Genomic DNA, 13,743 nt, shown 5'->3' on the forward strand with positions numbered 1-13,743 from the left:
GATTCTTACCTAATTTTTCTGAAATTTCGGAGCCTTTGAACTCGCTTCTCAGAAAGGATGTACCGTTCAAGTGGACACAAAAACAACAAGATGCTTTTGAGAAAATTAAAGACCTTATCAAAAATCGCCATATTTGATGCATTATAATCCGAAACACCCTGTATACTTGTCAGTGATGCATCAACTCGCGGTCTCGCTGCCGTGCTTAAACAACCTATATCCTCTCCAGATGACCCAGAGTTAGCACCCATTGCTTATTGTAGCCGTATCTTAAGTAAAAGCGAAAAGTCTAGACACCCCTATGAACTTGAACTTTTGAGTATCATATATGCCTTTAGATCCTTTCGTTATTTTTTACTAGGACGTCACTTATTTTGAAAACGGATTGTAAGAGTCTTTTGTTTTTAAAGCAGACAAAAAATGTAGGTAAATTTGCTAGGTGGCTTACTTTCATTGAGCAGTATAACTTTACTGTTACACACATATCTGGGGTATCTAACGTAGAAGCTGATGCTATTTCACGTTTTTCTCGTGCCCCCAGGGACATTTCAGATGAGCAACAAAATGAGGAAGACCCTCGAGTATTTTCTTCCACTGTTACTAAGTGTAACAATATGCTAAGTGACGAGCCTTCTCTCAGAGATAAACAAATGAAGGACCCGTTTTATAAGGATATTTTTGATTGGTTAGAAAACAAGAAAAAGAAAAATCCCAAAATTGAAAGACAAGCATTTTATTTCACGGTTAAAGATGGAATATTGTATAGAAAACAAAAAACATCTAGTGGTATGAAATTTTTAGTTGCTGTACCTGTTTCATTACGCTATAAAGTTTGTGATGTGGCTCATACTTCTGCCATTGGTTCAAGTCACGGAGGCTTTTCTAAGACATATGATCTTTTAGTGAAATCTGTGTATTTCCCTAATATGAAACAATATCTATCAGAAATGCAAAGAATGTTTAATTTGCCAGTCCAGCAAAAATAAACCTGGTTCTGCTTATGGTACATTGCAAACGTATCCTCAAGTGCCGCCCTTCTATCGCATTTTTGTAGACATTGGAGGGGTGTACTCCTCGAGTAATATTTTGAGACACAAATATTTGATTGTCGTTGTGGATGCTGCTACTCGGTATACTATTTGTGGTTCATTAGCAGATATAACAGCGTCTTCTGTAAGTAGTTTTCTTTATGAAAATGTAATTTTGAAATACGGTATTTTTAAAGAATTAGTCACAGACAAAGGTCCATGTTTTACAAGTAATCTATTCAAGGAGTTGTGTGCTATGATTGGAGCTAAGATTCGATTTGTAAATGTTCAAGCTCATTACGCTAACGGGGCTGCTGAGATAGCTATCCGAAATATTGAACAGAGACTGAAATCTGCGTTGTGTAATAAAGATCAAGGAAAATGGGTCGAACTGTTGCCATCTGTTGTGTTAGCCCACAATTTATTGTTAACTTATCCTCTGGATAAAGCCCCTTTGAACTTTTGCATGGATTCAGATGTAAAATGCTACACGAAGCAATTGTGGACACCCCTTGTCAATTTCAGGACAATGATGAACGTTTACAGCAACTTGGAGAAATACGAGACAAAGCCGACGAGATAAATGGTTCCAGAGACATAAGACGGCAACGAAATTTTGTGACAAACGTCATTCAAAACCCAGTTTCAAAGTCAGAGACAAGGTATGGATTTTGGACAGCACCACGAAGAAAGGATCCACTCGACCTTTCAGTGGACGTTATTTTGGTCCAGGAATCATTCAAGATATTGACTACCCAAATTCCTATTTTGTTAAGTTCAAGACTGCGCGAGGAAGATTCAAGGTTGATTCGATTGCAGTACAAAGATTGAAGAAGTGCTACGAGAAACAGAAGAAGGAAAACGAGGAAGAGGAAGAAGAAGATTATGTTGACTTGGATATACAAGACGTTGTTGAGGATGCTACTGGGAATGCCTGCTGTGCCGAAATACAGAAAGAGAAAGAAAAAGAAGAACACTATGAAATTATTTTTAACCCTGTGGTGAACATGATAGAAAAAGAAGAAAATATTCCATCTGTGAAGTGATTGCCAACCAATTACCCACTTGGGCTGAAACAGGGAAGGATTTTTCCGGTTTGAAACCGAAGTCTGGTGCCAATTCTGCAATCAACAAGAAAATCAGTGTTTTTCGTGGAGATATTGCTATGATTAAAGCTGACGCTGTTGTCAACCCCACGAATGAATTACTTATTCCATTAGGAGGAACAGATAGAAGTATCCAAGAAGCTGCAGGAGAAGAATTTCGCAAAGATTGTGAGAAAATGCGTTTTATAAAACCAGGACAAGTGAAGATTGCTCCAGGTTATAATCTCCCCGCTGACCATGTATTATTGACGTGTGGTCCTAGAGATGCGAACAAGAAGACTTTGGAGAATTGTTATAACAATTGTTTTGATTTTGTGTTGAAAAATCAGTTTTCAACTGTGGCTTTTCCTTGCATCGCTGCTGGTGCATTTAATTTCCCTAAGGAACCTGCTGCGAGAATTGCATTGTTGAGTACACGAAAATTTTTAGAGGATCATGTGGACAACGTAGACCGTATTGTATTGTGTATTTTCGACAAGGAGAATTAGGATCTCTATCAGCGTCTTTTACCTGTGTATTTTCCCTTGGAAGAAGGAAAAGGAGCGGAAGTTGTTTCTCTGCAATGAAGTTTTTTCTAAGAAAAAAGAGGAAAAAGAAGACGGTTCTCAAAGGAAGATTTGATGGATTAGGAACATCTGTGAAGTTGGTGACGAATTTTGTTTTGACACTGACCATGTCACTATGAAATTTGTTTTGGTTTGTTTGTATTTCTAAGTCTTGCTGGCAATAACAATTACAACGAAGAGAAGGAGAAAAAGGAGTACTCATATAGACATAATTGTTTTTTCAGTTACTTAGAACTGTTGGTTAACTTTGTAGAACACGTTCTTTTTCCTGGTCATCTTATCAACAGCTTATAAATTGAATAAATTAGTATCTAGGCGCCAAATCAACATCTTATTGATACATTATGTTTTGCAGAAGAAAGCTAGGGAGATAGACGCAACTGTGAATTGATATGTGTATGCTATCTATGTTATGATAGTGATGAAGAAGGAATTCTTACGTTTTATGCATTTTTCAAGACGTATTTTATAACCCAAATGTGGATGTAAAGAAGAATGAAGTTTTTCTTTCCCTGGATTTTTGACTCGATCCTACGATTTATTAGTTATTGGGAATATATTCAGTCAATGTATTCTTTTCAAAGGAATATACACTGTTATAGCCTCTAGTGTGATTTTAGTGATCTTTTGCAGTGATCAATTTTTCATCGCCTGCAGTGTATATAGTAAACTTACGTATTTCATCATGAAGATTACTTGGGATTTATGTATGATGAAGATTTGTGCTTCTTTCATTTATATTTCTGTATATTTGAAGAATTGATTTGATTACACATTTGCCTGTGGGTATACGTACTTTTACTTTTGTATAAGAAAAAAGAAGTTTTTTCTCTTTTATCGCATATTTTGTTAGGGATTTAGGAATATGTTTGGCGATAGTCTGTCATGTTGATTTCTTTAAGGTTTTAATAGCCAGTGCAGAAGGCTATAACTCTGCCAATACGTCGGACATTGTGGAACTAAATTCTCCACAATTCGTTTTTCTAAAACCTGAAATCAACATTCTTTTGTGTTGTTTTATCTGTTCTTTCTATGGGTAGCTAGATTAATTTTTCTTCTACCGCGTAATGATTATTTTGATTATAGAGTTACAATTTTATTGGAATTGGAGTTTTTATTGACCATATATAGATATATACGTATGGATTATGGTTTAGTTATCACTTTTGCACTTTTCCCCCTGATTTTTTGTCGATTTTATTCATTCCGTTATTTTATCCAATTATTGTCCCTATTTTCATATCTTACGTGTTTGGGCAGTCATTGACTGTATTCCCCAAATTTTGTGATGTCACTATTATATACCTGTCTATCCTACTCCTATAATCTACTTGTACTGAATGAACATTCCAGTTATGTGATGTGTAAGGACATTGTACCTGTGATTTCCAAACCTACATTTTGTGCTTAGTGATGATGTGTTTACAACATCGACCTTGTTGTGCTTACGTCATTTGGCATTGACTGTTCTGCTATCAACTGTGTTAGTGTGTGAAAATTTATGCAGTACTCATCATTTCTTATCATGTGATTCTTTCCAGACTATATTTGCTGCTGTGTTTTTATCATGAAGGTTGAATGGAACTACAAAGATGCTATTTTTTATTAGAAAAACTAAACAGTGATTTTTCTGTTTGTCTCCGAAATGTTTTCATTCGGGACTTTGATTTCAGGGGGGATGAGAAGATATGTGTATTTGTACACATGGCAAAGTATCTTATTTTGAACAATGGGACATTTTATTTTAAAAGAACATTGCAATGAAAAGAATAACTATTCACTTTAAGTTAAATCACCTTTTGACGTTTTTTCTAAGTTCGTTTGCCTTTTCTGTCTGTCATTTACTTCTTACGTTTGTAATTTCTCAATTAATAAAATAACAGATTGCTTCCCCGTCCGTATTCCTATCATCACCTTACCTTGCTTAATCTACAAGCATGCACTTTTTTCATTCAGATGCAATCAGAGTGAATAACCCAGAATATGAACCCGGAAGGAACACCATACAAAATCGATTGAAAGACTTTTGGAAAGGACAGTCGACATGGAGCGAGAGACGAGTTAGAATGTAAACGCGAGCTTCATTTTGAAATTTACGATTGATAGCCTTGCTCTGTTTTATAGAGCACCTTTGTTTCGGCTAACGCCAGATAGCCATCTCCGACGATGCGTTGCCTTTTGAGAAGAAGTTTTAAGTTTAACTAAAATTACGGTCTTCGTAAAGTTGGTTTCTCAGTCCGGGTTTCGCCGACTCTTAACCTTGATTACTTGAACGACCAGCCAGCCAAACAGAGGGATGGACTGACGTCGGCCCGTTGGAGGAATCGTCGTGAGGACAACGATCAGACCTGCAAGTAAGTGCGAGTAGATTAACCTATCCTGAAAGTTACTCCCTTCTTACCCCTTTTCATCCCCTTTTTACATCACAGTCTGTTTCTTTTGTACGTGTTGGATTTTATTTAAATGCAACCCAGGTTAGATCCCGTACCTCAAGTTTTGTTAAGTTCTATGTTTGCAAATCCTGGGCGCAACTTGTCGGTTCTGTCATCCCCAATCACGCCATTTATAAGTATATTATCTGAGCTCTCAGACCGACAAGGGGCGACTGCACAGTACGATCTACACCACCGTCCAGCGAAAATTTTGTGTTGCGAGACCATCATTTCAAATCTAGAATTAACGCCATACCCATTCCGACGGTGGTAACTTAGGTATATAATGTTGTTACTACCTTCCTACGAGTGTCCCCTTTTGGCTCTTTCTAAATCTGTGACTCCCTACCTTACGAGAGTAATAGTTTTTAACACGAAATCAATCATGTGAATAAAATTATCCAATGACAGCGAGTCTAGTTCGGTGCCGAACTCCAGACTTGGCATGGTATTCCCACCTGCTGTACTTTTATACATGAAATTACATTACTTAAGGAGCGCACCCGCGTAAATACGATGTATCCACACGGAAATCCTAGTCCTTTTTTCTCAGTGCAGGTTTAGTGTACGTTAAGTCCAAAAACTACAGGATTTATACACGTAACCAACGTTTTTACGTACGCCACATACATTTTTTCTCAGTGTGCGAGTAAAATAAGTGAAAGCTAGTAATAAGTAGTTAAGCAAGTTAATGAGGCACGTTTTGTGAATCAGTTAAGTTTTAAAAACGTGGGCTAAGACACGTACATAACTGTCTTTTTTCGTTGGCTTTCTCCCCGTAAATTTCGTGGCTGGAAACCCAGACAAGGAAAGCCAATATTTTGTCTTTTTTCGGTAAAGATTTTTCCTTTATTGAAGTCATTGGTATTAAATAGATATTGAAATTAATTTGATAAATAAGATAATGTAGAGGTGAGAATATTTAAAATTAATGAAGTTTTCGAAGAAATGAGAAAGCCAATTGTTCAAATGTGAGACTAGCAACAAAATGTAACCGATTTCGTAAATATATTGGTACCACGAGTTATATTATGGTTACCACAGTCGTTATGCAAAAATGTTCTTGATGCTTCGTGTCTCTATCTGTGAACAGTGTGTGAATCTCTTACGTATCAGCCTTTTTTTTTATCAACAGTGAATTTGATCTTCATATTTCTTGAATTTGCCCTCCTTGGGGTTCGCCCCACACCCTCGCCTTTCCTCGTCCTAGTCCCTCACGCCTCTTAAGCTTACAATTCCCGAATTTCAAGTTTCTTTTCCTATTTCAACTATCTAAAAGATAAGATTTTGTATTCCAGGAAAACACCTATTTAAATAATATGGTGATTTCTTCATCTCCCTTTAGACTCCTTAAAACTTAAAAATATTCAATTTTAGCAATTTCCCGGGAGGCTACAATCGTGCCAAATTTCATCATTCTAATCCTACCGGAAGTGACTAAACATTTTGGGGTGTAGAGGACGTCCAATACAAATAACGTTGAAAAGGTTTTTCTGTTCCCCAGAAAACCACTCTAAATTTGGAAATTTTCATTTTTACTGACTTACTTAGGTATACTAGCGAAAACGTTGAAGCATACCGAATTTCACGTTTGTATTCCAATTTCAAGTACATAAAATATGAGATTATAAGTCCAAAAAAGGCCTATTTAAATAGCATGGGGGAATTTCTTCATCTCCCCTTTAGATTACCTAAAAATTAAAAATATTCACTTTTGGCAATTTTTCTGTCGGTTAGTTCCGAAAAACTACAATCATGTCAAATTTAATCATTGTAGCCCTGCAGGGTGTACAATTTTGGGGTGTAAAAGATGTCCCATAAAAATACGTACCATGGGAAAGATTTTTCAGTTTTCCCCATAAAACCACTCTAAAGTTGAAATTGTTTATTTTTACTGATTTACTTAGGTAACACTAATAAAAACGTACAAGCATACCGAATTTCAATTTTTTTATTCCAATTCCAAGTTCCTAAAACATCAGATTATAGATCTAAAAAAGACCCATTTAAATAATATGGGAAAATTCATCCCTCTTCATCATTTCAACTTTCCACGTCAACCGGAAGCACCCCTTTAATTTATACCAGTTGATGTAGTATGTTTGTGGTAAATATTATTAAGTTTACAAGCTACTTGAAAGGTGTATATCATTGGAAGGAAAACCCGAGGCAGTATGAAACTGCGCAACATGCGCGTCATGTAATGAACTCCGTTATTTCGCAAAGAGGAAAGGTAGTGAACAACTAAGTATATTGAAACACCAGCTATGTCTAGTGATGTAGCAGCGAGGATTCAGCATCAAGAGTTTTGGGCCCTGTTGATACTCTCCGTATTTAAGTAATGAAAAATGAGATGTTAGCGAGCGTGATTTTGTAGTTCGGGTAAATGAATTAGAATCTCGTTTGGGCATAATTCTCTGACAGATATTTAATAGAATAAATCCTCCCCGCTGTTCTAGTGGCTAGCATGTATGCCTTTCTTGTACAGGGTCTTGCGTTGAATTCCTGGTGGGAGAACCCTTGGGAACTAATGTTGCATGTGTTACATTATGAGTCCTTTAAAAATGTACAATTTCAAATTTAAATCCAGCAATATGCCAGAATTGAGAATCCCAATATACGATATTGACATGGTGAACTACAAAAAAAAAGTGAAATATGAAGAAAAAATTTGATAGAGCTATTCAAGTATTACATAATCAATTTTTAGACAATTTAGTAGATTTTCTACTCCCTAGTTAAGCAAACGTAAGAAGATGATTTACCCCCTCCCCCTGGTAAACATTTTTAAATTTCTCAGGATCTCTTATGTTTCGTGGCTTTCAGTGTCTGTTTTAGCTCATTCAAGGTATGATTTTTCTTTTCACAAGTTTCGTTTGTTCGTGTTGTAGGCTTTTTTAAAAGAACGGTTAATTCGTTGGTTTCTATTTTTAAAAAAATACTCCAACATTTTCCATTGTTATTTGTTCAGTTTTATTAATTAAAACAATATATTTTTCTCCTTGAATGGTCAGCGGAAAATTATTAAAAATATCGCTCAGAGATTATAATTAAAATATTTCAGAAATAAGATGTAGATTGAAACAGAGTAGACTGTTAAAAGATAACAATAAGACTGAGCAGCAGTGTTGCCAGACCAGTCAGTTGGAAAAATCAGGAGATTCGAAGATAAAAAACAGAAGGAAGCAGTAGACACATACAGTGGTGGCATTTGAATGTAAATCCGGGGGGAGCAATATAATTTGCCATTATTAAGGGGGCAGTAGTCAAAACAAGCAGTCCAGAATTCATTTCCAATGGACTACATTGAGCAAATGAAAGGGAAAAGTCCCGATTTATAGTCTATGAATATTATTTGATACACACGTGTGTGAAGTAAAACATAGTGAAAGAGCAAAGTGGAGTGGGAAAATGTCTTTTCATGCACGTAGCGATAACGTAACTATATGGTACAGTCACACGTGATCGTGGCGTAAGACGATTTCTTGCTAACGACCGTGGAGAAATGATCTAAGCCACTCTTCCAACCCAAGTCAACAATCTAAACAAGACTTACTTGTAAATCTTACAGAAAGTCATAAAAACGCTAACCATAATGCATATAGAAGATGACGTACAGTTATATCCTTTGGATTCATATTATATACAGTAAAGCTTTATATTATAACAATATGCTCTACAGAGCTTTGTGTATTATAACAGAGGAATTTCACCTTTTTATGTGAGGAAACATTGAAAATTCAATATTAATAATAATATATTTCTTTAACTTCTCGAAGTAAGGAAAAAGCAGGAGATTTTTTACTTTTCATTTTCTTTCGCAGTAGATCAGTAGAACGTAGGAAAAGCAGGAGATCTCCTGCAAAATCAGTAGATCTGGCAACACTGCTGAGCAGCAAAACCTTTTGTCCCTGGCTCAATGAAACGAATGTTTCGTGCAATAAAGAGTTAAATCGTGAACTTAATTAAATCCATGTTTTATGTATTCAAGTTTTTTTTTTTCAAATTTTGGATTGCCATACTCAGAAGTTGAAGGGAATAATTATATACCTAACTCTGTGAAAAAGCAAATTGTAATATTCTCTTCCTTTCTTTTTTGCTGAAACCCGGAACATTTAAGCTTTCCGAGAAATATCGGAACGCCGGAACGCAGATCTCGATTCCGTGACTGTCCCGGATTTTCCGGGACGAATAGCAACCCTAAGGTAGTGTTGTCAGGTTGGGAAACACCATAAATGATGTTAAGTTTAGAGATTTTTATAAAGAAGTGAATTATAGTTTCCTTTTGGGCAACAATACCTCTTAAAACGTGTCGATAAAAATGCATGTTACAAACGCTAATCATTGCACCAAACATTTCGTACAGTATACACCATGTTCTCGAATTTGTTACAATTTGAGGTGACATTCTTTGCATGAGAGCGTAAATTCAAAACAATCATGTGTAGTAAACAACGATTTTGGATTTTTATGAATTTGGGCTGTAGAAATTTTATTGAAAATGTTAGAAATTAACAAGTACTTTTTCCTTTGCAGATTCGTGCAGCACTCCGCGAAGATCTGGCTATGCGGATAGAGAAGTCAGCGTACGGTCTGATGAGAGATATAGAAATAATGAGATCGAAGCCTGTAAATATACTCCGATACTGCTTTTCTTCAACTTATATTACACTTTGTTATTGGGGCCGAAGAGTTGTAAGAAGCGACCAAATGATTTGCAGCTTTGAAGAGGCAGGAATTAATCTTGAGTTGCCCTTCGAACTAAATGACATCAAATTGATGGTCCACGTACGGTGGATTAAATTTGACCATTATTCAGACACCTCTCGCACCTACAATGTACCAGACATACCCGAAATGTACTTGAAAGGTTAGTTATAATTGATATATTATTGATAATTGAATTGGATTACAGACCTTAAGATAATGCCTTTAGTTCAAAGTAACTTTTGTCACAATAGTAAACGTAGCGTTGTGCAGAATAGTCATCTTAAGTTTTTAACTTGTTTGCATGATAATGATATTTAAAAAATCTCGTAGTCTATAAATTGAAATTATAAACAGGGTAGGTGAAATATTATTACCTACAAACTATACTGCAATAAAGAGAGAATCGAAAGAAGAAAATAATAATAAAATAAAAAGGAGAGAGAAAGAAAAGAAACGTCTCATTATATGAACAGATCTCCCTAAATGCATAGTTTCACTTTTATGGGCTTTAGAAACGAAGGAAAAATAATATTGGAAGCGAGCTGTTTCGAAAAGAACACAACATAGTAAATACAGTTCAAGAAAATATATAGGGAGCTTGTTTAATTTATTAGGCCTATTTTTCTGTATTTATCTCATGCATGCAATTTCAAGATCTATGGTTTAGAACCATGCAATATCCACTCACCAGTTATAAAGAATATTTAGGTATTGTGAAGAGTATTGTAATGTGACCTACTGTTACTGGAGTATCTCCTGACTATAAATTTTTGGAAAGTACAGAGAGTTTCTCCGTGCATATATTCATGAGATAGCAGACCAAGACCAGTGAGGTTTCTATAAAAATAATAATGCTAAGAGTAAGGGGGTACTACGACAGTATTAATCATGAATTTTATTGCTTGACACTGTCGCAGGAACCTGTCACTTGGGACAAGCTAAGACCTTCGCATGCTACGCGACAATTTATCTTTTCAGCAACCAGATACTAATTCTGAAAGATGATCTCAATAGAAGCTTTCAATACACACGCCTTTCATTGCATAAATTCAGGCACAACGTAGTATACGGAACTCCAGCAGTGATTCCTATAACAACATAATTCAAAAAAGAAAGCATAGGGAAAAATGTGTTGTGCATTTCATAGTGGATTCATGGATATGCCATCGAAAGAGAAGAATCGTATCGATAGTACATTGGGTGTTGCCATTTTGTTCTTTCTTACATTTTCCAAAATTCGGTACCAACCCAATGAACTGTTCGGTGGAAATTGCAACATAAAACTACATTGTTTATCGCTTCACTTTACTATATCAAATTAAACTAAAAAATAGCACAAGTGACCAGATATTCCCAAATATATTTTACACATTCACAAACTGCGATCCCCCAGGCCAATATGTACTTTTATAACATTTCTTTATTTTTTATATGTTCTGTGTATTTAATATGTATACTTAAGAAAATATGAAAAATATTAATCCAATGTTCTCGGGATTACTGCCAGAGTGAGTGTTGCTGTGCTGAGCTTTCGTTACCATACAGCGGCAACATCTTCAGAGCTATGTGTTGGAGTGTGCTGGTCGTACAATTTATATTGTTGTCTTTAAGAATCGCTGTGTTTCTATTGGTTGTTTTTGTCGGCCAATGGCGTGCTCTGATTTTGCTGGTGGAAACTGCTCTCTGATTGGCTGATGGTTCTTTTCGTACTGAGAAGCTGGATCCAGATGTCAGGTAGATGATAACCTTCGTCTCTGTTGATGGATGGTTTGTATGTACGGATGAATAGAGATTCATGTATTTTCCTGTCCCAGAACTGTTTGCTTTTCTTTAGTACTTCAATTTGGTCCCACATGGCCGTATGATTGTATTGTATGCAGTGTTCGGCTATTGCAGATTTTTCAGGTTGTTGAAGTCTGGTGTGTCGCTGGTGTTCTTTCATTCTGTCTTCAATGTTCCTACCCGTTTCATCTATGTAAGTGGCGTTACATTCACAGGTGATCCTATAGATGCCTGGTGTCTTTAATCCCAATGAGTCTTTTGCAGTTGGTAGTAAACTTCTGATCTTCGGTGGAGGGCAGTGTACAGTCTTGATGTTGAATTTCTTCAATAATCTTGCTAGTTGGTTGGAGGTTTTTCCCATATATGGAATAACTGCAATATTTTCCTTGTCTGCCGTGTTGTCCTCTTTTGTGGTGCAACTTCTGCTACAGTATTTTCTCATGGCTGTCTTGATCTGTTTCGACGAATATCCATTGAATTTGAATACCGTTTCCAGGTGAGACAGTTCTGTGTTTATATTATCTGGATCTGCTATCGTATACAAGAAACCAGATGGAAGTCTAGGCCATTCAATCTACAGGAAACCCACGCACACTGATCTCTACCTCGATGCGACCAGTTTTCATCATCCTGAACAGAAGATGGGGGTGTTAAATACTCTAATACAAAGAGCATACCAAATAGCGGATCCAGATAATATAAACACAGAACTGTCTCACCTGGAAACGGTATTCAAATTCAATGGATATTCGTCGAAACAGATCAAGACAGCCATGAGAAAATTCTGTAGCAGAAGTTGCACCACAAAAGAGGACAACACGGCAGACAAGGAAAATATTGCAGTTATTCCATATATGGGAAAAACCTCCAACCAACTAGCAAGATTATTGAAGAAATTCAATATCAAGACTGTACACTGCCCTCCACCGAAGATCAGAAGTTTACTACCAACTGCAAAAGACTCATTGGGATTGAAGACACCAGGCATCTATAGGATCACCTGTGAATGTAACGCCACTTACATAGGTGAAACGGGTAGGAACATTGAAGACAGAATGAAAGAACACCAGCGACACACCAGACTTAAACAACCTGAAAAATCAGCAATAGCCGAACACTGCATACAATACAATCATACGGCCATGTGGGACCAAATTGAAGTACTAAAGAAAAGCAAACAGTTCTGGAACAGGAAAATACATGAATCTCTATTCATCCGTACATACAAACCATCCATCAACAGAGACGAAGGTTATCATCTACCTGACATCTGGATCCAGCTTCTCAGTACGAAAAGAACCATCAGCCAATCAGAGAGCAGTTTCCACCAGCAAAATCAGAGCACGCCATTGGCCAACAAAAACAACCAATAGAAACACAGCGATTCTTAAAGACAACAATATAAATTGTACGACCAGCACACTCCAACACATAGCTCTGAAGATGTTGCCGCTGTATGGTAACGAAAGCTCAGCGCAGCAACACTCACTCTGGCAGCAATCCCGAGAACATTGGATTAATAGTAGACGCCAGCAAAGCTTCAAGATCGTAATGAAAAATATTGTTTTATAAGCACTTAAACATAACGCTGATGTCTCGTGGCACTCTATAATGAAATTTATAAGGAGAGGCCGGTGGCGGATTTAATAATATACTGACTAGGCCCCGGATTTAGTCTGCGGGTCAATAGGGACCGCCAACTCCAGGCTGCATACATACTCCTTATTGATCTGCTTGCACTTTGTCGTTAAAGAATATAGCAAATTGTTTAGTATTACGATAATTGCATACTAACAATATAAAGTGCAATGTCTCCTTGCTCTGGTAAAAAAAAAGTGTCACATTCCCGTAACACGTGTGTTGAATATCAGCGACGCGACGACAGTCTGTCGCGCGTCTTCGACACACGAAGTCGCGTAGTCCAGCGACAGCCTGTCGCGCGTCTTTGATACACGAAGTCGCGTAGTTTGCGAAGGCCATAATGTCTTAGTATAGGTTTCACAAAAACAACAAGAACTACAACAAAATATTATCAACCTTATTCTTTTCTTTGAAACAAATTACGTTTTTACCTATTATTGACAGAAAATTTAATTTTGAGACGTAGAAGTTAGATTTG

General features: G+C 36.6%; 1 protein-coding gene across 4 annotated transcripts in view; it reads left to right on the forward strand.

Moving 5' to 3' along the window:
• LOC145662694 (dynein axonemal intermediate chain 7-like) overlaps nt 1–13,743 on the forward strand; it is a 450,989-nt gene that overhangs the window by 113,106 nt on the left and 324,140 nt on the right. For all 4 annotated transcript variants that reach the window (XM_081728534.1, XM_081728535.1, XM_081728531.1 and 1 more), the window contains exon 7: nt 9,669–10,002. In XM_081728534.1, coding sequence (XP_081584660.1) covers nt 9,669–10,002 — 334 coding nt within the window. The remainder of the gene's footprint in view (nt 1–9,668; nt 10,003–13,743) is intronic.

This window comes from Thermobia domestica, chromosome 10 (assembly GCF_964235325.1).
Source record: "Thermobia domestica chromosome 10, izTheDome1.hap1.1, whole genome shotgun sequence".
NCBI lineage: Eukaryota > Metazoa > Arthropoda > Insecta > Zygentoma > Lepismatidae > Thermobia > Thermobia domestica.